Genomic DNA, 25,605 nt, shown 5'->3' with positions numbered 1-25,605 from the left:
TAAGAGATAGAGAAACATTATGTTCCTCTGGGAAGTTGTGCCCCCAAGGAAGGAGCCTCTAGAAGAGAGAGCCCAGGGGGTTCTCCTGGAGCTACCTCTGATGGCTGGTTAAGTCAGGAAGGGGTACTGGGCCTACTTGACACTTCAGATAAATAATTCCTTCCTCTGCTTACATGCCAGGTGGCCTGAGGACAAATGACAAAAGGACAGCAAATCCAGTAAGATCACAGACAGTCTCTGAAAAGAAAAAAGACTGTAAAAATGAGAGGTTGTTAAAACCTGCCTTGTTGAAGAGATGTAAAACACTCTAAGGGCAAGGACACAGTACAAAGGTGAGGGGTGCGGAAGTCCCTATTTCTGGCTACTTCTATTTATCCCTCCCCTTCTTCTTCCTGTCTGCCCTCCCCCCTCCCCCGCCCCCCGGCCTTGTTTCCAGATCAGGAGAAACAAGATCCAGCTGATATACTTCCAGTGAACAGCAAAATACTGTCTCCCCCAACTGAAAGTATCTGGCTTCCCTCTGGGCAGCAGGAGACCGGGCCAGAAGGGCTGCAGAGTGCCATGCTCTGGGTCCCCACTGAGCCCCAAGGCCAGTGGGCACAGCTGGGCAAGGGAAGGCTGCAGGCACAGGTGGCTTGTGTGGGCACAGCCCAGCTGGACCTGGAGGAGTACTGTCTCTGCCCTCCGGGAACTTGGGGAGGACAGGACACAGGAGCCTAGAGGCACATCAACCATTACAGACAAGTGACCAGAGCTGGCTCTGAGCCTCAGACTGGGAGGGGCAAGAACAGAGAGAAAATGGCAGGATGGGGGACAGTCCCAGAAGGTGTCCCCAAAGAGAGGGGGTGGTGGAACAGACTGGAAAGGGAAGCAGGGACTCGACCCACATATTTGTTTATTCATCCACATCTCCAACAAATATCTATAGCACACACAAGACTCCAGATTCTGCTGAGGAATCAAGGACATGGGGGCAAATAAGCCTGGAAACCCTCACAATCCAGTGGAGAGAACAACCACACCTGTAAGCAATGAGCCCTGAAATAAGGGCTGCATCCACATGGGGACAAGTGGCTGTGTGAGCAGAGAGGGGTTTTGGGCCTTGACCTGGGTCCTGTGTAAGGCTTGGGGGCTGCTGGGCAGATGGCAGGGGAAGTATATGGGGCAGAGGGGCAGCCAGAGAGGGAACGAGAAGTCAAATAAGGATCAGCCCATCTTCCCACCTGGCTTAGGAGCTGGGTGCCCAGGGGAGGGGAAGATGAGGAGTGAGGAAGGTGGGGCTCACTCAAAGGGCTGGTAATGCCCAGCTCCAGAGTTTGGGGCTGCTGGGGGGTGGTGCTAGCAGGAGAAAATCATCCTAACCTGAGAAAGGAGGGGCAGGATGGGGCTGACATGGAGGGGACACGAGGTGTTGAGTCAGGATGGAGGGTGAGAACAGGGGAGGCCCAGCAGCCAGGCGGGACAAGCAGTCTCAGAAGGAGCAGGGGTTCCTTCAGTGTTTGAAATGAGGCCAAGTCTTAATGATGTTGTACAAAGCTTCCCCAGGAGACAGTGTATTGACAATATCACTGTGTCCCACCAGCAGGTAGTTGGGAGTTAAATACCCCTTGTCCACTGCACACTGGATCAGGTTCTGGGCTGCCTCCAGGGCTGCAGCATTGGGTGGGGTACCTGCAAAACAGAGTTATCCATCTGTTCTAGGATTTCAGGGAATCCTGCCTAAGGAAGGACCCATTCCAGAATCACCCCTAACCCACCCCTACCACCAAGCTAATATATTCCACTATTGCCATCCTATAGACAGAAAACCAAGTCAAGACTCAGATTTCTCAGCACCAAAGTTCTTCCCAAATGAAAATAGCAGAGTCTGGGATAAAACATACAATTATTTGGGGATGTAAAGAGCCTTTGTCTACTGTAAATATGCCTGCCTGATAGTTCCCTACTGGGGGAATTTAGCCTCCCATAGGATATTTGGCACTGTGTAGAGACATTTTTTGGTTGTCACAGCTAGGCAAGGGGTGATACAAGCATCTGGTGGCAGAAGCCAGGGATGCTGCTAAACGTCCTACAATGTACAGGGCAGCCCCTATACAAAGAATTACCTGATCCAAGATGTCAATAGTGCTGAAGCTGAGAAACCTTGCTTTGGCCACAGATATGCTTCCTGCACCTTCATATGCTCAGCCCCATCTGCAGGTACCTTCCTGGGTCACCCCTCGCCCCACTCAATGTCCATTTTAGTATCAGCCTGAACCAGCCCCAAGTGGCAAAGTCTCCTCTTCCCAGAGGTTCAGCAAAAGGCCTCTGAGTCTAAACAAACTCTGGTCAAGAGCTGGGAGCAATGACAATTCTCAGTGTACACTTTGAATGCAGAGACAGGGGCTCATTCAGGGCTGTGGCAAATAAGGCAAGGGTCCCTACATTGGTGCCATCATAAAAAACTTAGCAAAACATATGCACAAAGATATTTTCCCCTTGTCTTGTCAGAAGAGAGAGGCATTTGGTTGGATGTGCGTGGGCATTATGCCTGGGGGATGGGGGTCATTCCTGGTCACACTTAGCTTTGTCAAACATCAAATCAGAAGCTCGGTCAGTCCAAGATATGCAGGCTCTCAGTGATGCCTGAGTTTGATGCTGTTGTTGTCCACATGAGACACACTTTTTCAGACACCATACCATAAAAGGTCATTGTCACTGCCCAAAGCATCCACTTACCCAAGAAGGTCCCCATGAAGGCAATGCCCAGGGCAATGTCATTGTAGCCAGGAGCACGGGAGCCTTGGACATTCCAGCCCACTCCTTCATAAATGACACCATCCTGCCCCACAAGGAAGCTAAAGGACCATGACAGGAGAAGGACATCAGCATGACAGGCACTCTGCGATTGTTTCATTTATTCATCCATTTACGCATTCATTCAATCACTCATGCCTTTACTTAGCAGACACTGATTAGCCATTAAATTCTAAGCACTGAGTTACAAAAAAGACAGTCTTTGCCAGAGGTGTGCTGGTAAACCAGCTGTCATCAGAAAAGGGGAAGGGCAGGAAGCCCTGGTTTATGCCCTTTATTGATTTCTGTGGTGTAAAACTCCCACCATGGCTGATTTTAATCCACCAGTGATTTAACAAAGGTTCACAAAATTCCTGGATCTCCCAGGAATCCCCTCTCATGAGCCCATCCAGGTCTAGCACACTGCTGCTTCCCCAAGGAGCTCACAGACTAGGGAGAAAAGAGTGACAGCTGCCATCCCTGCAACCTGGCTTTCCTCATACCTTGCCAGTGTTTCCCCGGTGATCTGTGGCCACCTTACCACTAAAGACAAAATACACTTCTCCAGCCCTACCTTGCTGATCCCTCTGTATCCTCAAACATTCTCTCCCCTTTACTTCCATCGCACCCCACTCTCCCAGTTGTCTTCTGTGGCTGTCCCTCATTCCTCTGCACCTTGTCTCCCTGTGTCCTTTCCTTAAATGTGGGGTACCTCAAGATGCTGCCCAGGACAAACCCATCTACCTCCCTGAAGATAACTTCAACTGCCATTGAGCAAAATTCATGTGTCCACACCTGTGCCACCTTCTTCCCCACCAGTTCCCCTTTCCAGGCTCCCCATCTTAGTGAAAGGCACCACCTCCTGTCCTTCCATTGGTTCCAGCCAGGAATATGAGTATGAGCCCACCGCTTCATCCCTCAGTAACCATGGATTGTCCACTGCATCTTGCAACCACTGTCCCTGATCAACCCTGGCATCCTCATCACCAACATTACACTAATCTCCACTGACCTCTTAGATCTGTCTGCTTCTCCCCATGACAGCCTCATCACCACCCTGGTCTTGCTTGAATTGATCTCACCACCTGCAGATTTGTCCTTTTCTGTTCCATTCCTGAAGCTGTGAATGATCTTCCTGATACAAATCTTATCTCAAACCTGCTTTTATGCCCTTGGCACACAGTGGGCACACACTCCCCAGCTTAAGTGAGAAGATCCCTCATAATATGCCCCCTTGTTTGCCTCCTTACCTTCCACCATCCCTCTCTTTGGCATCTGTTTTTGTCATCATTATTATTTTAAAATTTTTAAATGTTTACTTATTTTTGAGAGAGCGAGAACGCAAGCTGGGGAGGGGCAGAGAAAGGGAGAAAGAGGATGGAAGTAGGCTGTGCACGGACAACAGCAAGCCTGATGCAGGGCTCTAACTCACAAACTGCAAGATCGGGACCTGAGCCAAAGTTGGACACTCAACTGATTGAACCACCGAGGCATCCCAGCATCTATTTTTATTATGATAAACTTCCCTCAGTTTCTCAAAGACACCATTATCAGGCTGGCATCCAGGACTTTCCACAGAGGTCCTTTCTCTCTGCCCAAAACACTCTTCCCCCTCCTCCAATGAGCTCACTCATTTCTTAGATCCCAGTTGATATGTCATCTCTTGAGTAGTGCTTTCTTCACACCCAATTCCCCCGCAAGCTACCAAGAGGTAAAAATGTCTCCTGTTTACACTCTGCATCCTCTATCATAAGACTTAATGTACTCTATTAGGCTTTATTCATTTAATTATCTTTCCCCTTCAGCAGTTTAAAATTTTTTTTTTTCAACGTTTATTTATTTTTGGGACAGAGTGAGACAGAGCATGAACGGGGGAGGGGCAGAGAGAGAGGGAGACACAGAATCGGAAACAGGCTCCAGGCTCTGAGCCATGAGCCCAGAGCCCGACGCGGGGCTCGAACTCACGGACCGCGAGATCGTGACCTGGCTGAAGTCGGACGCTTAACCGACTGCGCCACCCAGGCGCCCCAACCCCTTCAGCAGTTTAACTCCATCAAGGCAAGAACCATATCTGTGCTACATCTGCTAGTGCCCCCAGAGTGTAGCCTCATGCCACAAAGAGTAGGCACTCAGTGTTCTCAGTGAATTAATTTATAGCAAGTGGGTATTTACTCCTGACTACAGATCACCTCAGGGTGAGAAAATGGCAGGGTCATGAAAGTTCTGGCACAAGGTATACAATAAAGGTCAAAGTCAAGGGACAGGAAACTGGCTACTGAAACCTGAATGGGAAAAGGGAAAGGTCCTCTCTCAGCACCCATCACTTTCCAGGTTAGGTTCAAAACATACAGTCAATATTCAGGTATCTATTATGATCAAAGAGAACAACCCTGTGAATAATCCTGCATTGCAGGATCTATAAAAGCACTTGACAAGTCTTAACAGATGAAAGGTGTTGGAGGAAGCTTTCTCCTATTTTGAAAAGGTTGTAACTATAAGAGGATGGAGAGAGGAGAGGCCATCACCCCAAAATCACATACTAAGTAATGGTAAATCCAGCTAAGGAAGGGCCATTGCACACAGCTATGCTTCTTGCACCCTGCACAGAGTGCCTGGCCAGGAGGCAAGGAAGGACTAAAATCCAGCTCCACTAGCTAATCCATAAAGTCTCTAGAGGAAGGGCCTCCTTGATTAATGTGTACAAATATGCTACCTAGGCTAGTGCTATCTATGCTAGTCCATCCTGAGACTTAACATTCAGTGTGATTGTTTCTGATGGATATGAGATGGTATCTAACCTGCCTGTGAACTTGGAAAGCACGCTGCAAGAAGTTTCTATTCTCCCATTAGGTCAGTGTGCTTTTTATTAAAGGATTTACAGATCTTGGCATTAGAGCAATCAGAGGATATTATCTGGTGCCTCCCCCTGCCTTCAGACAGGAAGATATTCTCTATAGGCTTCACAATCTTGCATGTGTATGACTTCTAATATCTTGCCAGCAGTCTTGACCTCCATCATATCTATATACAATCTTTAAAAATGACACACTTTGAGGGGCACCTGGGTGACTCAGCTGGTAAGGCATCTGACTTTATTTCAACTCAGGTCATGATCTCATGGTTCGTGGGATCCAGCCCCTTGACAGGCACTGCTGACAGTGGAAAGCCTGCATGGGATTCTCTCTCCCTCTCTCTCTGCCCTTCCTGCACTTGCACTCATGCTTGCTCACTCTCTCTAAAAACATATAAATAAACTTAAAAAAAATAGATACATTTTGAGAACATGTTCAAGGAGAATGAGCACCCCATTAGCTATATCCTAAGTAAGGCCCACCTAGGGTTGTGTGAAAAATCAACATGGTCATAGATGGAGCACCTTTCATATGGCAGGCACTCAGTAAACATTACTTTCCTTTCTCTCCCATTCGAAGGTTCAGAGTCTGCTTCGAGGTAAAAGAAGCCTATGTATCCTCAGGTCCACTTACTTATACCCAATGTCACATGAATTCAATCTGTCTATGAAGAATGACTGGATATCTTGGACCAGCAGGTGGCACTCATCAGACATGATGCAGGTTCTCCCAGCGGTGTGGAAAATGACAACATACTTAGCTGGGAGGTTCATCTTGGGACAGTGCGTCTTCCTGGCCTCCCATGCAGATCGAGGGACAATGTTGGAGCAAGCTGGGGAGGGGAGCCAGAAAACATCAACGTGTGGACTCGTGCCCACTCATGCCAACCACCTCAATACTGAACATCCCCATGCCATCTGGGCATCCTGACCTAACCCTGACTGTGGAACTCAGGAAAGCCCACCTGGTAGTGGGGTATATCTGCATGGTAGGATTGGATTCAAAAGGCAGGAATCATAGACATGGGATCTAACCTTAAAATAGAACCCAGAGGAGTGTGTGAATGTTGATCCTAAGGGTACATGGATACTCATTCCCAAGAGCAAAGGGTACTTATTTATCTGTATGGTTGTCTTGTGTATATGTGGATGTACATGCATAACAGGGTCTTTTGGACAAATCAGTTGAATTTTCATCTGAAAGCATGTCTTTGAGACTCACTTGTAATCCCTAAAACTCTGTCAGTGTAAGCAATTATTAATATTAGCAGATGGCTAATCCAAAGACAGAGATCAGATTTACTCAGAGCTTTCACATAATAGAGCTAATTATCTTTAAAACTTTATTAAGTCCAGGAAAAGGCCAAAAGTGGTTATTAACTACACTGTCAGTTTTGGGTTTCTTTGAAAGAGAGAGTGAGAGAGAGAGGGCTAGAGCACACCCTTGCACAGCATGAGCAGGGAAGGGACAGAGGGAGGGAGACGGAGGGAGGGAAAGAAAATCTTAAGCAGGGTCCACGCCCAGCACAGAGCCTGATGGGGACTCAATCTCATGACCATGAGATCATGACCTCAGCCTAAATCAAGAGTCAGATGCTTAACCAAATGAGCCACATAGATGCCTCTATTTTTTTTTTTGAAGTAAACTCTACTACCAACATGGTGCTGGAACTCATGACCCCAAGATCCAGGGTCACGTGCTCTACCAGCCAGTTGCCCCTTAACTATACTGGTTTTGATGTTGTAATTTGTTAAACCCCAAATCTACCTTTTATCTAGTGTTTATTACCTGAATTACACTAACCCCTTCCTCTGAAGTCAGTATAGGTGGAGACTTAAGCACTTCAATCAATCAATGTTGTTCAGGTTCTTATATTCAGAAAGATGTGCATTTGTGCTTTTGTGCTTGTCTGTGTTAGATGCCTATCCCTCTCCATGTTTTCTTCCTCCACAGTACTTTTCACCTTATAACATATCAAATATTTTACTTGCTTATTTGCTTATTTGCTTATTGTCTTTTTCTACTCTCTAGGTTGAAACTTTATAAGGCTACTGCTTATGTGTTTTATTCCATGATATCTCTTCAGTGACTAATTGTTGACTGACTCAAGAAATTAGTACACATATATTATACCAGGCTAATGCCATAGCTCTATCATTCTCGGAGTCTGAGGTATAAAGGGGTGACCTGGAGAGTCCGTCTCAAATTGTACCAGCCCCAAAGTTTCAGAGTTGGATGACCAGTTGCCTATCAGAAGGGATCCAATGAGAGCTTGGCTAAAAAAGTCACTCTCAATGGCATTTGGAAGTTATAAGGGCATGGGATGGGTGGGTAGGTTTAAAGGGAGGCCCGGTAGGGTTGAAAGTCTTACCTTTCTTAGGACTTGCCTTCTGCAGAGGGGCCAGGCAGTTTTCACCTTTCACAAGAAGTGGCTGAACATACATGGAGGAGAGGTGGCCCTTCTGGATTGCATAGGAGATCAGACTTTCCATGGCTGACAGGGCAGCAGGGCTAGGACTGTGGCCTGAAAGAGAGCCATCTGTGGTAACCTGGGTCTGGCCTGAGTTTCAGGGTATTGTGGGAGAAGGATGAGAGGCCCTGCCAGCCCCTACATAGCTGTTGGAGGGGAACTGGCTCATCCCCCAGGTTGGAAAGCCTAAAAGTCAAGGATCCACCTGGTCTAGGATGAAGACCTTTCCCAGTGACCTGATAAGACTTCATTTATTGCTCTTTCCCCATGGAAGAGCTGGAAGGCAGCACTATGCTCTGGAGTGCTCAGCTGGCCGGGCCAGGGTTTCCCACGGGCAGGCACCCTTCCAGGCATGTGCCAGCCTCTTTACCTGCATTAACTTCTTTGATCCTCACCACAAACCTCTGAGGTGGATGCTATTATTAGCCCCATATTTACAGAGAGGAACTTGAGGCTCCAAAAAGTAATGTGCTCAAGACCCCAGAGGAAACAGGGTGACACCGAGATAGCAATGAGTGGTCACAAAAACAAACCAAGCTGAACACACAGTCCTCTGGCATGCTGGAAACCACCCTGGAATTAGAAAAGAAAAGTGTGGCCTTGCCTTCTGATTCTTCTCCTTGGGTCACTTCCTCTCTGGAGCTCAGGCTGTACTCTGTATAACAGCAACCAGGAAACTTGTCTGGATTTTCTCACAGAGTATTGGGAGGGGACAGTGAGAAACTAGCTGAGCAAGAATTTTAATAGTAAGAGTGCGCAAACTCAGTGGAATGGTCCTGGAGCATGTATGCTAGGACATGGGCTGGGGGAATGGGCAGCAGTAAGAATATAAGAAAGTGGAAGGGACTCAGGGATTGGAGGCCTCAGAGTGGTTTTAAAAATTATACAGAAAATCTTGGGGTAAGAGAGATGGGAGGAGGAGGTTCCTGGCAAGAAATGGGAAACAGGGCCTGGCACTGAAGAAGGGTGAGAGCCAGAGAGGAAGATGTGAGTCACTGATAGAAGAGAGCAGAAGCCCACATTCCTCCATGATGAGTGCATAATGGTGACAAGGCTGCAGAGAGAACTCTGGACAGCACCTCCACTGTGAGACTGTCAGAGGGAAAGGAGCCAACTCAGAGACTGAGAAGGAAACCAGAGCAGGAGGAAGAGAACTAATACCATTCATTCATGGAAGCCAAAGGAGAGGGGAACTCCAGGAGAGTGGATCATTGGGGAAGTAGGAGGTCGAAGAGTCAGTGCGGAAACAAAGAAGTGGGTAACTCTTTGGAGAAGGGCAGCTGGAATGACCGTTACCTTCCTTGGTGCCAAAGAAAGCAAAGCCCAGGGAGATGTGGTTGTAGCCCTGGGTGTGCATGCCTTGGATGTTCCAGCCAACACCTTCATACACCCTGCCATCGTCTCCAACCAGGAAGCTGTGAAGCAGGGAGATACAGGCTGAGTGGCTGGCACCGTGGTGTATCCCACAAGAGGAACCACTTACCAACCTCCAAAGGGAGAAGTGCTCAAGCTGTGCTCACTACAGGGAATTTGCATGGACTTGTCCCAGACAATAGATAGTCCAAGTCATTTATATTCCCTTAGAATTCAGAAGCTACCCCCACACTGCCTACCTTCTTTGCTCAAATGCCTAGGTTTTATGTAAATCATCCTACACACTCAGGAGGAGGAGAGGTCCTGGTGCTATCACAGTAACTAACACAGACTCAATTACACTGTGAGATTCTTCTCAGCCTCAAACATGGCTTTCCTTCCTCTAAAAATGCATGCTACCTGTGTCATCTCCACGTAAGCTGCTCATGTGATTTCTCTTACATAGATCTATCTTACATAAATTTATCAGGAATTAGCTCCTCAGAAAAGCACATGGACACAGGCAGTTTATTTGATAAGGGGTCCCAGAAGCCAGAGTGAGGGAGCAAGGAGAGCAAGTCAGAAGCAAGAAACCCAACAAAGCATGTGCAATGCAATTGGGCTGGCTTCACAATGGCCGCCTGGGGCTTAGAATCATTACCCACTCCCCACCACCCACCACCAGACAGGGTGAACTTCCAAGGAACTGAGTACATGGACCTAAGATTGTCCCTGAGAAGGGCCAGGGGCTGAGGAAGTTATCTACAACCCCTGCCTGCCAGGGGGGTATTAACTCCCCTTCACCATCAGAGATGATGAAAGTCTGAAGTGGAAAAGCAGAGAGATGCAGAGGGTACTGGAAGTGAGAAGCCATTACCATGCATAGGGACTGTCCATAACTGGGTGAGGTCAGAGATAAGCCAAGGGCACGTGGTCCTGGACACTAAAAGGGTCCACTGGAGTGGCCACTAGGGTAAGAGATGTCTCACAAAGTGGGAGCCCCCTGAATGTGGTGAAGTGGGACATGCAGCAGGCAAAGAGCCAGTTTTGAGCCAGTCTGGGCTCCACAACTTTGCAGTTGTGTGACTCTGAGCAAATCAAACAACGTCCTTGCCTCAGTCCCCTCACCTGGACCATGGGGATAGTAATGCATGCCTGACCAACCTTGGTGGAGCAAATTAATTCATGCACACAGTAGTCATTTGTAACTGTCAATGTGTTATGTGAACTAGGTTTGGGGGGGCATATACGTATAGTTATTACTTAACCTTCCTTGCTTTCTTTTAGATCTCACAGAAAATTCAAAAGGATTTGGAATTTTGTAGGGGTTAAATATTTTACTCATTATCAACCCAATATAACCTCAGCCTGGTAAGTGGAGAGCAGAGATAAGTAAGGCCAAGAGAAGTGTCATAAGCAGTATCATTGATCACGTACTCTCACATATCCCTTGTCCCTTACTTGTAGGCCACGTCACACCAGATGTTGTTGTGCACATGATGGTCCCAGAGTTCCCACAGCCTCTGACTACATGCAGTCCGGTTGTGACACTCCAGTCCAGGGACATGGTGCGTGACAAAGAAATCCACAGGCCTGGTCAGTGGAGTGCTGCAGCCAACAGCTTCTGCCCCCCACTCCTTGTGAGAGACCACTGTGGAGACATCAGTGGGGTAACCACAAGGGTGAAGAGGTTATCACTCGGCGCATCCTGCTCCATCACTGCCTCACTAACCCCCTGGGCCATGGGTGCCATTCTGGGCTGAGTCTGCTTCTTGAGGGTAGAAGAGTCCTGGGAGGAGGCCTTCAGCAGGCAGGCACACCCTCTGCTTCTTACCTCCACATCCCTTCTGCTGTTCCCATTGCAGAGTATGCACCTGTCCAGAGAAGCCTGAATGCTCTGCTCCCTCATACAGGGCATCCCTACCTGGGACAGACTCCACCCTGCAGCTCCTACCCTGCTCTGCTCTAGGACCCCTGCTTTCAGGAAGCAGCTCCTTCCCACTGCTTCCCCGGGGAAAGCCTGAGAGGCCCATCTGGGCAGCACTAATGCCCCCAGTGCACACTATGTTCACTGACAGTTTGCTCTGTGGCTCTGTGTCCTTTGTCCTGTTCTGAGTGCTTCCTGAAGGGACTATATCTCTTCCTCAGCCTAGGGACTCTCTCAAGGTATGGCCTGACTCTCCCTTTCAGTTGGACGACTCCCTGAGGGCAGGGTGTGGGTCTCCACCCTCAGGCGAGGGGGCCCTTAGTGAAGAGGATGAATCTCCTTGTCCTGGTTTCTGCCCTCTCCCAATAACACCTGGACCCCCAAGGCCTGTGGCATCCTAGCAGGTGGTTTGCTCCGTCCACTGTCTCAGCCCCATGCATTCTCATGCCAGCCACAAGGGGCAGTGCAGACCTCAGAAGCACTGGTCACAGCAGATACCCAGCTATCCTTAAGCCTCCTCACCATTGAGACCAAGTCTTCCTTTATCAATAAGCTGAGAGATGTTGCCAAACAGGTCCTGAAGGCCCTCTGATATGCGTTTGGCTTGTGTTTCATTCCAGGAGAAAGCACCTGCAGAGAAACATTCCATTTTGCATCAGTCCTCAGAGAACCCCAGTACTAGCCATCTCAGTGACAGACTCAGGCCAGATCACTGAGGCCCTTCCAGGAGACCCCGTTAGGCTGGCAGAAGGACTACCTCCAGTAGCAACATGTGCATGCTTTTCTCCAACACCAACTCCAGGGAATATCCCAGAACATAGTTAAATAGCCAAGAGCAGGAAGTTGGAAATATATCCGTTTCTCATGAGCTACATCTATACACATAATTGGGGGAAAAAATGCAACCTGGAAATAAATGTGTCCAAGCATCTCAAAAGGACAAGGTCCTCTTTTGTATGGATTTTACTGAATAGAAACAATGGGAAGATGATATGGAGAAGGGATTAGAATTACTTGCACAAATCAAGTCTGTTCCTCCAGGGCTGATTTGCGGGCATGTGCTGTGCCCAAGCTCCTGTGTGTGGAACTGACATCCCTATCTCCGAGGACTTTCTCTTATTGACAAAAGCATAAACCCCTGATTGACTCTGACTGACATAGAAATCATACAGACAGAACCATTGCTCTCATTGTGCAAGTGCAAAGTCCTTCATGTGCATTATCTCATTTAATCCTCAAAAACTTTGGGAAATCATAACATTATCTCGTTTTCAGCTGGGAAAATTAAGGTTTAAAGGACTGAATAGTTTGCTTAAAATCATTGCTGGAGGCAGGTCAAGGATTTGAAATAGGTTTACAGAGTCCAAATTCTGTGTTCTGAATGCAAAGTTATTCTTTCTCCCTAAGGAGAAAGCACATTCTCTGCTGTGAGATTAGATGATCCTTCTTAGTTACCCACTGTTCCAGTAAAAGAAAACTCACTCCAGCTCCCAAGACCCAGCAAGACAGGAAGCCACAGCAGCATCCTCATGTGGTCCCAGGACACGGATGAGAAAGTGTGGACCTTGGCCCTGGGAGAGACACTGACAGTTAACTCAACTGTGCTTTACTCCTCAAACAGGGCACCCATCCCAATGCATGGAACCCCTGTCTGCTTCCCTGCCAAACTATGGGCTTCCTGTGGGTCAGTGCCTGAGTGGGACTCTCAGGGTCCCCAGCACATATCAGGTGCTCCTTGGATGGGTAAACACCCTCATCCTGTTTTCCTGGGCAACTAGATTTCATTGAGTGGCTACTATGTACAAAGCCAGTATGGACACTCACACAAGCAACCTTATTTAATCCTTACACTAACTGTGCAATGTAGGATTGTTAACTCCCATTCTTATAGAAAAGACTTGCAAGCTCCAGCAATAAGAGAACTCAGAAATCCAAACACACATGGATGGGTCTTGTGCAGAGAATTCCTTCCCAGTTGGGAATGGTGTGAAGGTGAGGGAGGGCACAAGAGGGTACTGACAAGAGTCAGCAGGGGGTCCCCTGTTCTGGGGCAGAGGAGATATGGTCTTAACACTCCATGTGGTACAGTCCTCTTCCAAGGGAGAGGCTTCTCAACAAGAAACACATTCACACCCACACTCAGAAATACCTGTGGGTCCCGTGCTGTCCCAGTTCCACAGGTCAGGGTGCAGGCAGTTCCCCTTTCGTTGGCTGGCAGTTCCTTCCTTCAGACTTGGCTTCTGGCCCTGCCCTCCTTCTCCAGCTGCCGCCTCCCAGGCTTTTAGGATGCCTTTCACCAGAAGACACTCCCTCCCTGCTAAGGGAGCACCTGGGCCCTGGCTCTCTGGAGAGAAGAAGAACACCTGTTCCTAACAGAAGGTAGAGAGGGGGCAGAGTTCTGAGGCTCCCCTTAGGTTCCGTCCACCCAGAGTAACTGGATGAGACCAGACTCAGGCTGAAAGCAAGGCCTCACCCTGTGAATAAGCCCAGGTACCGCCTCCCTGGGAAAGGGCTTGATTGCCCAAGTCTCCCTGAGCTGCTTCCTCATCCCCAGGCTTTGGGAAGCCCAGTCAAGCCAATATCTGGGAATTCTTGGAATGCCCCAAGTCCAGGGGTCAAACTTCGCCACCCCAAGATATGCCTCTTTGGCATATTGGTTATTCTGAGCTGGTTATTTTTTAAGGAAATACACAAGAACCACGAGAAGTTCTGAAAACCAAGAAGTCACCCTTTTGTAAGAGACACATGAATAGGGGAGATCTCCACTTGTAAGGGTGTCTCCTTCAGCACCAGGATGCAGGTATGACTGTCAATCTCCAGAAGCTGCAATCACTGGAGAAAGCAATAATTTATATATGCTTAACTTTTCCCTTGTTTGCTGTGCTTTTCCTGGGGACCTCCCACAACTGACTTCCTGTCCCCAACATCTTTTGTCTTTAGCTAATGATGGTATTTAAGGTGATGGCTTTGGCTATTTAAGGGAGTTACTCAGTTTTCCTGGGGCTCTGGGGCTCTGCCATATATCTCTATTTCTATCTCTATCTCTATCTCTATATCTATATACATATCTCTCTCTATATATATGAAGTATACAATTTCTTTTTTTTTATGTTTATTCACTTTTTGAGAGACAGAGTGTGAGCAGGGCAGGGGGCAGAGAGAGAGGGAGACACAGAATCTGAAGCAGGCTCCAGGCTCCGAGCTGTCAGCACAGAGCCTGACGCAGGGGTTGAACTCACAGACTATGAGATCACGACCTGAGCTGAAGTCGGACACTCAACCGATTGAGCCACCCAGGCGCCCTGGAAGTATACAATTTCTTAAGATCTCCTTGATTTTCTCCTGTTAATCTGTCTCATGTCAATTTAATTTTTAGTCCATCTAAAGAACTTTGAAAGGCAGAGGAAAACTGTTTTCATCCCCAACAAGACAAGACCTGCTCCAGGAGTGTCAAGGCTGTGGATGGGGGCCACTGACCAATACCCCACCCTGCCCTACCCTCCTTCCACCAGGGCCACATGCACAGATGGGATGGAGGCAGAGGAACAGAAAGGTACATTCCAGAAGGCAGCACATAATGCGCTATCATCACTAGTACTTATTTTGGCTTGTGCACCCACCACCCCCACCAAGAACGCCTGGCCTCTCACCCACTCCAAGCTCACTTCCCACGAGGTGAGTATCTCCACAAAGACCTGCACAGCTCTCACCTCCCAAGGGGTAGCCTCCTGAGACTGCATAAAGGACCCTTCTGAGGGAATGCTCCAAATCCAGACAGGTGGCCCTTAGTGGGGCTGCAGTCTTACCCTCAGGCCTGTGGGGTCCAGAAAAGCCCCCTCAAGGGGGGGGCACAAATGAGCCACTTCCAAATTCTGTTCTCCTCATTTAACCAACAAGACCCAGGGCCGGGGAGAAAGGCCCCAGGAGCAGTGTGAAGGAGAGCAGGGGGCTGCTTTAGCTATAGGGACCCCATCAGTTTCCCAACAGTTTCCCAAACTTTGCTGACTTCTGTTTCTCCTTGCCTCTCCAATCCCCACCTTGACTAGTAATAAAGTTCTTGCAACGAGAAGCTCACCTCTGGCTCATCTAGTTTCACAGTTGAGGAGACTGGTCCCCTTCTACAGGTGGGCCCTGCGAACTTCAGGGATGGGATTGGAATCCTGGGTGGTGAAGGAGGGATGGGAATACTAGGCAGTGGCTGCCCAGAGGTAGCAAATAGCACTCAGATAGCAAATTCTTAAGGCTAAGGGGCCCATTCTATATGATGGCATCAGGAGGGAGGAAGAATGTGGGCTGTCCCTCTCTGGTTCTGTGCACTTGGGACTAAATGCTAAGGTTCTGAACGACCCAGGTCCAGTCATCCTCCACAGCCACACTCACCTCTCTTGGCCAGAGCAGCTCCTTTTCCTGAATGTTCTCTCAACATGGTTGTCTCAGGGAAAAGTGCTTGTGTGACTGCATGGTGGGCTGAACGAGCCACACCACTTTTTTTCATGTAGCGCCATTTCAAGTACATTAAAAGAACAATTAACAGCCAAACCATGGAGGAGCATCTCAAATGAAGAGTGTACCTTTTACTTCAAGGGAAACAACCAATGAGATTTGTTAGCCATAATGAAATTGGAGCTTTCAAACAAAATTAGAATTTTGGAAAATTTGTGTTGGCTACCATGAGCTTGAAAATCTCCTAATACTTTAAGACTTTTCTGATAAGATCAGTGATTACATTAATTTATCTGATTTATATATGTACCTATTAAATATTGAAATGTGTCAGCATTTGGAAGGTGTGGATAACTCAGTGAATCAATATTTTTCAATGACCAATATTTGAACTTACAAAATGATGCCTTTTATTCAAAAGACCCATTCAAATTTCACAATAGACAATGGATTTTTTTTTCAACGTCTATTTATTTTTTTTGGGACAGAGAGAGACAGAGCATGAACGGGGGAGGGGCAGAGAGAGAGGGAGACACAGAATCGGAAACAGGCTCCAGGCTCTGAGCCATCAGCCCAGAGCCTGATGCGGGGCTCAAACTCACGGACCGCGAGATCGTGACCTGGCTGAAGTCGGACGCTTAACCGACTGCGCCACCCAGGCGCCCCTAGACAATGGATTTTAATGTAACAGAATACAAAGGACTCATCGATAAAGTTTCAGATTCTACATTGCAACTAACCTTAAGAAACCTCTACTTGTTAAGTTTTGGTGTCTTATCAAAGAAGAATATCCGCACTGATTTTTAAAGACTATTAATATATTCCTGCCTTCCTAACTACTCATCTGTGTGAGGCTGGATTTTCTTCATATCTTCAACCAGAACAACGTAGAAAACACATCGAATGCAGAAACGGATATGAGAATCCAGGGGTCTTCTTTCACCTATGCATTAAAGAGGTATACAAAAATGTAAAAAATGATATCACCCATTGTTTTAAAAAATAGTATTTTTCGGAGTCGCCTGGGTGGCTTAGTCGGTCAGGCATCCGACTTCGGCTCAGGTCATGACCTCACAGTCTGTGAGTTTGAGCCCTGCGTCCGGCCCTGTGCTGACAGCTTGGATCCTGGAGCCTGCTTCAGATTCTGTGTCTGCCTCTATCTCTCCGACTCTACCCTGTTCAAGCTCTGTCTCTGTCTCAAAAATAAATAAACGTTAAAAAAATTTTTTTAAATAGTATTTTTCATTTAAAAAATGTGTTAATATGGGTTTACTACTACTTTAAGTGAATCAGTATTTTAACTTTAAAATTTCTAATATTATACATATTAATACACATAACCCGCATAAACAAAAGCTCTGTGGTGTCAATTTTTTTTTTAGTGTAAAAGGGTCTTGAGAGCCAAAAGTATAAGAATTGGGACCCAAGGAATGTCATGGGCTGTCCTGTAGCTGGTAGGCCACAAGGGGGCAGCATGCTGCCCAGTAATAATCCACAGGGGTCTCCCCACATCCCTGTCCACTGCACCTCCCACTTCTTTTCTTTCCTTCTCTTCACTCTCCTGGGAGGCACAACCTCTCAATTACAGGAAGTAATCTCCTAAGCGTGGGTTCCATCAAAACCAAGGCAGGCACATATAATTCTGCAAATGTTTATCAGATGTCTCAAATGCAAAGCTTATCATCCAGGACTGGGTAAACATGAGAACCCCTTCTCTGGAGGAGTTAATAATCTAGTGAGGGAGGCTGAGTCATAGGATCACTGCCTAGGGTGATAAGGGATACGCCTAATCTCAAGGGAAAATCTGCATAAACGAGCATATCTTTCCTGAAGGCAAAGCTGGAAGATACTGGACTGCATTTCCAGAGCAGTACAGGTCAGCTAGGCAGTGATTTTTCCAATACGAGTCCCTTGGGTTCTCTAATCCAGAAGAGTACTTGACCTGATCAGGCAACAAATCCAAATAGCTGACTGTTGTCAATTTGCAGCTGCTGCCTCAGGGTGATTTTCAGGGAGTGACTTGGGGACTGTGAACTGAAATCCAGGGCCCAAGGCACTCCCTACCTTGCAAGCCCTCTGAGATGTCTTGCAAGCAGATGAGCTCTGGATGAAGCCCGTAGGCTGAGGCTGAAATCACACATTTCCCACTCTTGGTTGGCTTTCATCCATTTTTTGTTCACAGCAAGTCTCCCCCAGTTGGGGTGCATGGGCCCCCTAGTGGGAAGGAACTAACCAGCTGTGCCCCCACTGCAGCACCCTAAGGCCTCCAGTGGAGGCTTCATGGTGTGAGGACCTAGGGTTTGCTCACCATGTGGCCAGAGCAGGGCCTGTCACCAGGTAGGCACCCATAAATGCTCCATGAAGGATATAGTCTGCCATGGGGCCTGGGGTGGAGTACTAAGAGCTCTACTGCAGACTCTTAAGTCCTAAAGGAACCCTGGAATGGGGTCGGGTGAAAAGTCTTTCAAATTGGCTGTCCTTAACAACTGTTCTAGCAGCTGTTTAGAACCAGGTAAAAATTCTATACATATCTAGAGGGCCTCACCTGGAAAGACAGTGGGTTTCCTACTCCACCCATGGCAGTGCAGCAGCCTCAGTCTGAGTGTGCTGGTGGCAAGCAGAGGAGTAAATGGGAAAGTTGAAAAGGAGAAAGAAGGTGAGGGTAGGCAACCATGAGTAGGAGGGAGAGGGAGAGAGCAAGGGAGGGAAAGAAAAGGACAGAGAAAAGGCAGAGTGAAGGAGGGAGGGAAGGAGGAGAGAAAGAGGGAGGAAGGAAGGTAGAGAGGGAGAGATTGGTTCAATTCTAGCTGCTACTAATCTCAAGTGCTGAGACTCGATTATAGCACTGAAGATCATGGGGGGACGCAGTGGTCATGGAAGAGCTGGTGTGGGGTTTGGAACTTTGGTAGCTTGGATTTGAATTCAAATTATAACAGAGAAAGAGCTCCCTATGCAAGTGTGTGTGGTGCTGCCTTTTGGGCTTGGTGGCTTCCCCTTTCTGCCTGAGGAGCAGGAGGGTGAGGTAGTGTCATGAGCACACTAATAAGGCACACACAGAGAACTGTGTCTTTCCACAATGTCAGCTTTATTCGATCATAAAGCAAAGTTAATCACAATTATAAAGCACTTTCAGGGTTCCAAATTCAGTTTCACCACGTGATTAAACTTGGCTTCTTACCCAGCACACAGAGCAGAACATAAGACAAACCATACAACAAACAAGGTAATAGAAGTTGTAGAAGTCAGTCTGTGGGCACGCAGTCCTTCTGGCCTTGGTCCGGTCCAGGACAGCTCGTGGCACTTACTGCTTATTATGTTCAAGCAGTGAAGGATCTCAGCTCTGTTTGAGGATCAACTGGGCAGAGCCTTCAGTGGCAGCTGCCTTTTAGAAGTGGTCCAACATAGAGAGGTCATGTCTGAAGAGTTTGACAGTTTGCTGCAAAAATCCTCCCCTTTTTAAAGGGATTTAATCTGTCTTGGCCCCCTCCTGTTTCTAAGTATTGTCAGTTCTGAGGTGTCAGCTGATGCTAGTCCTGGCAGTGCCTCCCAGCTGCATTATTTTTAACTGCTTGCTTTATTGCTTGACCGTGGCCCCTGCTTGAATGAGCTCTCTACAGGTGGAATGAGGCACAGCTTTCAGGGGCACCCATGGCCTGGAGTCAGCAGCCACCCCAGTCCCCTTCCCTTTTCTGACTTCTCACTTCTGGGCCATCTCCAGGTCGGGGGGAGGGCAGAAACCCTCCCTGTAGGGGCCTCAAGGGGTCTTTTGGTCCTTGCCTTTTGAGGTGGTTGCAAAGAACAAGGACTCCTGCTGGTCTCTAATTCCCTGGCCAGGCTGTGTGTGATTATCCAAGACCCCGGGCTGAGGTGACCCAAAATAGGCAACCTCCTGTCACTGTTCATCTCTGACCCAAAAATCCACGGGTGGCCTGTGGCAGGTGTAGGCTTCCACACCCAGCCCAAATATATTTCAGAATTGAAGTTGAGCAAAAGTAGTGTGGAAAGGAATAAATAAAATTATCTCTATTTGTGGAAGGCATCCTCCTATTTAGAGAAAAATCCCAAGTACTTCACAAACAAAAATACTAGAGTCAATAAACTAATTCTGTAAAGTTGCAGAGGACAAGATAGACAAAATTCAGTTGTGTTTCTCTACACTAACAAAGACCAATCTGAAAAGGAAATTAAGAAAACAACTGCACTTATAATAGCACCCAAAACAATAAAATATCTAGAAATGAACTGATTCAAGGAGGCAAAGACCTTTACAATGAAAACTATAGAACACTGCTGTAAGAGATTAGAGAAAACTAAAGAAACAGTAAGACATCCTGTGTTCATGGATTAGATTTTATAGAGTGAGGGGGGCAATACTAACCAAAGGGGTCTGCAGATTCAAAACAAGTCCTATGAAATGTTCTTCTTCTGCATTTTCTGTTGCTGTCAACCCCTTGCAGTACATTTCTCTTCAGGCATTGTGGTTTTCATCACTTAACAGGAGATTGGGTCTTTTTCACATTTTCCATTTACCTGTTGAACATTCTGAACTGATGGAATGCAGTTATAAGAAACACCTTAATGTCGGGGCGCCTGGGTGGCGCAGTCGGTTAAGCGTCCGACTTCAGCCAGGTCACGATCTTGCGGTCCGTGAGTTCGAGCCCCGCGTCAGGCTCTGGGCTGATGGCTCAGAGCCTGGAGCCTGTTTCCGATTCTGTCTCTCCCTCTCTCTCTGCCCCTCCCCCGTTCATGCTCTGTCTCTCTCTGTCCCAAAAAAATAAATAAACGTTGAAAAAAAAAAAAAAAAAGAAAGAAACACCTTAATGTCTTCCTCTGGTGATTCTCCCATCTGTGTCAGCTTTGGGTCATTTTCAGATGACTGAACTGTCTCCTCATTAAGGGTCATTTCTCCTGCTGCTTTGCATACCTCAAAATCTTGGATGGAATGGCCAGTGTGAATATTACCTTGTTTGGTTGCTGGATATTTTTTTGTGTTTTCTTTAATTTTGAGCTTTGCTCAGGGATGCATTTATTTACTTGGAAAGTTTGATCATTTCTGGTGTTGCTTTAATGATTTGTTCAGTGGTCCTGAGCAGTGCTCAGCAGAGGGCTAATTAGGAGTTCCCAACATCGTGGCAAGACCTCCCTGAGTTCTGCCTGGTGAGTTAGGAGGGTTACTTTTTTCAGTCTATCTGTTGGCAACAGGCTGTATTTCCAGTGCTGAGGTACAGGCTCTGTTCCCTCTAACCCTTTCACAAGATTGCCCCCTGACTTGCTGGAGTTGCCTCCCATGGAGGCACAGAGCAGGACTGTGCTGCATACTTAGGGCCCCCCAACAGCTCTTGCTAATTGATTTTCCACAGCTCTGCCCTCCCCATCACATTGTCCTGTGGACTCTCAGCTCAGTGTCCTCAACTCCACATAGTCCACTGGCCTCTTCAGTTTCCCCTCCCTGCACCTTGCTTGGAAACTGTCTCGAGGCAGCACATATGTTGTGTAGGGCTTGGCTCACCTGTGTGTTTCCAAGTGTGGAATTGCTGTCCTCTTTTGCCTGATGCCCAGTATCTTGGAAATCTGCATTTTGTATATCTTGTGTGGTTTTGTTTTATTGTTTCAGACAAGAGAGTAAATCCAGTTCCTGTGAGTCCATAATGGTGTGGCTCCCCTAAGTGAAAACCAAAGTTGGAAAACATCAATGTAAGTTCTCAATAGAGACTTTTACAGAGTGAAAGCCAGAGCCCCAGTGAAAACAAAGCCAGAAAACCCTTAAAACATATATTTACAAATCAAGGCAGCATTGTAAGGACAGGTTTTGCTTAAGCCCTAGAGCAAGCACAGGGCCTACCACCTTCTGTCCCAGAGCTGATGGTGAAAACCCATCCTGTGTGCGCGTGGCCATGCCTCTTTAGAGGTGTGTCGATCTCATTGAATCGTATTCTCCTGAAAGTCTTTTAAGGAAGGCTCAACACGAATGCAGTGGCCTGATAGGAAGTCCGGGTTTTGTCTTGAGATTTTTGGGGGGATTGTTGTACAGGTAACACCCAACCCCAACTAACTTCTCTTCCCTGGGAAGAGGAAGACACACAACAACTTCACCAAAGTTACACTTCCTTTCCTCTTAAAGGTGGATCTGTTTTCTTTGCTGTCAAAAAATAATAAAGCACAAAACAAATTCAACAACTTTACAGCACAAAATTTGATCTCCAACTCTTTGACAACCAAAGAACAGCACAAACCCAGCACACTTCTGTCACAAAACACACAACCAAGTGAGGAAATAACTAGCACAACAAAACGCAACGGAGAAGCCCAGCCCTGGAAAAACTAACTACTACTTTCGGTCTTAATATTTTTCCTGACTGGCTAGCATAACCTTAATTTCCTCCCACCACCATAGCTTCACATGCCTGATACTGTGCACACACGGTCACTTGTATCCCCGCACCCCAAAACCCACTCCTGTCTCAACCATCCTTACCCCACACACACGTCTTCCTAAAACAATCCGTGCAACAGCTCTGGGACTTCCACTGCCCCGCCCAGAACCGCCTGATTTACATAAGGCCAGGCCCCGATCAGGACTCAACAGGCCTCTCCTCCTCCCACCCCCGTCCGTCTCCTATCTTTTTCCCCCCAAAACTAGCGCGGGATGATTCCGCGTGGAATTGGGAAGATCTCTAGGCCATTTCCAAAGCAGCGTCGTCGACTGCGCCAGGAGGAAAATGAGGCCCGACCTATGCGTGACCCACACTCTAGATGGGCCCTTGAGCGTGGAGACAAAGCCTGACCGGCAACCTCCCATGCGTCCTGCACTCAGCACCCCGGGGAGACCACTGTACTGTGGGGATTCGGCGCCTGGAGCCCCCTGGGACCTAACCCTAACCCTGGCCAGGGCTCTGGCCCTAAGGGGGCCCACCATGGATGTCCGAAAGAAAGAACGGATGGGGGCCAATGATCAAGGAAGATCTCCCCGTGGAAGCCACATTTTTACCAAGACATTTCCACCCCGGGATGGAGCTGTAGGAGGGGATCCTGAGACGGGCTTCAGCCTGCCCACCCGCCAAACGTTTGGCTCCTTTCTTTCAAACCTACAACTGACTCGCACCTGCGCATGGGCCAGCCAACCAGCTAGCGCCCCCCTCCCCAGAAATAAATACGCAAAAACGCAAAATCTCCTTTACCAAGACCAGGGAAAAACTAGCTCGAATCATTTAAATACACTCCAAACTCCATCAGGAACGTTACTCTAAGTTATCTTGCACATAAACCACAAGAAAAACTAAGAATGAACCACAAACTACAAATAAAAAAGGAACAAGTAAACGAAATACACAAAATAAGGGCCATTTTGGTGATTATTCACAAGTATCTCTGAGATGCTGGGGCAAAACTCTTAAACTAAAAGGACAAGCAAAACAAAGATACAGCAAAACACCAAAACGCGTTTGATGTTTTAAACACCAGTTACCTCGAGAGAGCACAAGCGCAGCCGAACTGCGCATACTTGAGGAAAATCACGGAGGGTCAGTAGGTCCTCGGCGGAACACACATGCCTCACTCTGGAAAAAAGTACGTTCCCGACGATGATCTCTGTCGCCAGATTAGCGTGACTTGCTTTCACTCCGCCCCAATGCAGCCTCACACTGTACACACACGGTCACTTGCCTCCCCGCACCCCAGAGCCCTCTGCACCCACTCCTGTCTCAATCATCCTAACCCGACACACACGTCTTCTTCAGGCAATCCAAGCAACAGCTCTGGAATTTCCACAGCCCGTGGAACTCTACCGCCGCGAACCGCGCCCACCGCTGCCTCATTTCATAAGGCCTCCCCGGTTCACGCCGCAAACGGCCTCCTCTCACTCACCCCCGCCCCGCCACCCGCCCCACACACCCGGTCTCCCTGCCCCCAGCTCCCCTCCCACCTCGGATTTCAGGTCTGATGCTTCTCCTCCTCTTCCCGCCTCCCCCCTCCGCTTCCTTCCTCTCCTTGCGGGTCTCCTCCGTCTTCTCCCCTCCACACTGATGTGCTTACCGCTCGTCTTCCCTCTCCCTCCGCCGGTCGGGGCGCCCACGCGGCGGTCAACACCAGGCCGGCTGCGCCCGCCTGAGAGTGACACGCAGGAGGACGTCCCCCAGCCGGAGAAGCGCCCACACATCTCTGTGTCTCTCTCTGCTCAGAGCCTGCTTTCAAGGAGACACAGTGAGATGGCTCCACCTGAGGGGCTCAGCCCCCAAGCCAATCCCCCCACCCCCCGGGCCTGGACACCCGCGCTAGGGGACCGAAAGTCAGGAAGCTCTGCGCGCTCGAACCCACACCTGCCCGCTGGATCCCGCCGGCTGAGAACAGCCGCGTGCCTCCTTCCGCACAGGTGAGTTCGCAGGCGCGGCCGCGGCGCCCCCTCGTGGCCGCCTTGGAGGAGGCGCACCAGGATCCCCGGGTTGAGGCGAGGGCCTGTCCCATGGAAACCTTCCTTCTGCTCTCTTAGACCCTCCTCCCCCCGCCCCCAGAGTTCACAGCAGGGGCTAGCCAGGTCTCAGGCGCCCCACTCTGCCTCCGCCTTCCCTTCCTCCATCACTGGGCGCTTCCCCTTGGAGGAGATATCCGCCAGCAAAGTCCGGGAAAAGCCAGGTCTGGTAAAACAAAGCAGCACCTACTCGGAAGAGACTAGTCCTTGGGCAATTTTATGGCCCTGTCCCGGGAGAGACTAGTCCTTGGACAATTTTATGGCCCTGTCCCGCGAGCTCTGGTTTCTGATTTGCCTTTGTCTCGATTGTGCCTTCAGGTGTGTTTGACTTTTACTAAACTGCTGAAATTAGAAAAGGGCGCCTGGCAGGCTCAGTTAGTTAAGTGTTGGGCTCTTGTTTTCGGCTCAGGTCATGATCTCACGGTTTTGTGAGTTCGAGTCCCGCATCTGGCTCTCTACTGACAGTGTGGAGCCTGCTTGGGATTCTCTGTCTCCGTCTCTCTCTGCCCCTTCTCCACTCGTGCTGTCTCTGTTTCTCTCAAAAATAAATAAGAAATTTTAAACTTAAAAAAAATTAAAAACGAAAAGATTTGGGGGTAGGGGGCATCCAACATTAGTTGTCACCTGAGTTGATAGTGTGGTGGTTGGCAGAATGATGCCCCTTGTCTAGGAGGTCCCCAGTCTAATCCCAGGACCTGTGAATATGTTACATCATACAGCAAAAGGGACTCGGCAGAGGTGCTTGTGTGAAGGACCTTGAGATAGGGAGATCATCCTGGATTATCTGGGCGGCCCCCTGGGGGGGGGTGCTTAAAACTGGAGGAGGCAGGGGCGCCTGGGTGGCGCAGTCGGTTAAGCGTCCGACTTCAGCCAGGTCACGATCTCGCGGTCCGTGAGTTCGAGCCCCGTGTTGGCTCTGGGCTGATGGCTCAGAGCCTGGAGCCTGCTTCCGATTCTGTGTCTCCCTCTCTCTCTGACCCTCTCCCGTTCATGCTCTGTCTCTCCCTGTCTCAAAAATAAATAAAACGTTAAAAAAAAAATTAAAAAAAAAAAAAACTGGAGGAGGCAGAAAAGGAGGTCTCTACCTGCTGTTGCTACTGCTGAAAATGGAGGAAGGGGCCCCCAGCCAGGAATGTAAAGGGCCTGTAAAAGCTGGAAAAGGCAAAGAAACAGATTGTCCCTTAGAGGCTCCAGAAGGGAGGCAGCCTGGTTGACACCTTGATTTTAGTCTCATAAAATTCTTGTTGGACTCCTACCCATAGAACTGTAAGATAATAAATGTGTGTTCTTTTTGTTTTAATTTCAATTAGTTAACATTAGA

General features: G+C 48.3%; 1 protein-coding gene and 1 long non-coding RNA gene across 5 annotated transcripts; both read right to left on the bottom strand.

Annotated features, from left to right (window-relative positions):
• Nucleotides 1–619: 619 nt before the first annotated feature.
• On the bottom strand, nt 620–13,631 carry LOC123584171 (peptidoglycan recognition protein 4-like). The gene is made up of 9 exons (XM_045451803.1): nt 13,527–13,631; nt 12,860–12,948; nt 11,919–12,007; nt 10,912–11,126; nt 9,394–9,512; nt 7,999–8,151; nt 6,261–6,459; nt 2,719–2,837; nt 620–1,671 (listed from the first exon to the last, which is right to left on the bottom strand). Exons 2-9 carry the CDS (start codon nt 12,906–12,908, stop codon nt 1,493–1,495), a joined length of 1,122 nt encoding a protein of 373 aa, XP_045307759.1. The 5' UTR covers nt 12,909–12,948; nt 13,527–13,631; the 3' UTR covers nt 620–1,492.
• Nucleotides 13,632–18,884: 5,253 nt separating this feature from the next.
• Nucleotides 18,885–24,208, bottom strand: LOC123584101. Of its 4 annotated transcripts, none has more exons than XR_006705186.1 (4): nt 23,852–24,208; nt 23,286–23,376; nt 20,637–21,482; nt 18,885–20,394 (listed from the first exon to the last, which is right to left on the bottom strand). It is a non-coding gene; the product is annotated as an uncharacterized LOC123584101 (long non-coding RNA). The 4 variants fall into 4 exon arrangements; XR_006705196.1 differs by lacking the exon at nt 23,852–24,208 and adding an exon at nt 23,742–23,848; XR_006705173.1 differs by lacking the exon at nt 23,286–23,376 and having other exon boundaries at nt 23,852–24,207.
• Between the last annotated feature and the right edge of the window lie 1,397 nt (nt 24,209–25,605).

The sequence above is a fragment of the Leopardus geoffroyi genome, chromosome A1 (assembly GCF_018350155.1).
Source record: "Leopardus geoffroyi isolate Oge1 chromosome A1, O.geoffroyi_Oge1_pat1.0, whole genome shotgun sequence".
Lineage (NCBI taxonomy): Eukaryota > Metazoa > Chordata > Mammalia > Carnivora > Felidae > Leopardus > Leopardus geoffroyi.
This window is presented reverse-complemented; position numbering and strand designations above follow the sequence as displayed.

Coding starts and splice junctions, on each gene's coding strand:
- LOC123584171 (XM_045451803.1), bottom strand. CDS start 12,908: ATGAGGATGCTGCTGTGGCTTCCTGTCTTGCTGGGTCTTGGGAGCTGG. Junction 2,838..6,260: donor TCATGTGACATTGGGTATAA/GTAAGTGGACCT, acceptor ATGGTCCTTTAG/CTTCCTTGTGGGGCAGGATG. Junction 1,672..2,718: donor CTTCATGGGGACCTTCTTGG/GTAAGTGGATGC, acceptor TCTGTTTTGCAG/GTACCCCACCCAATGCTGCA.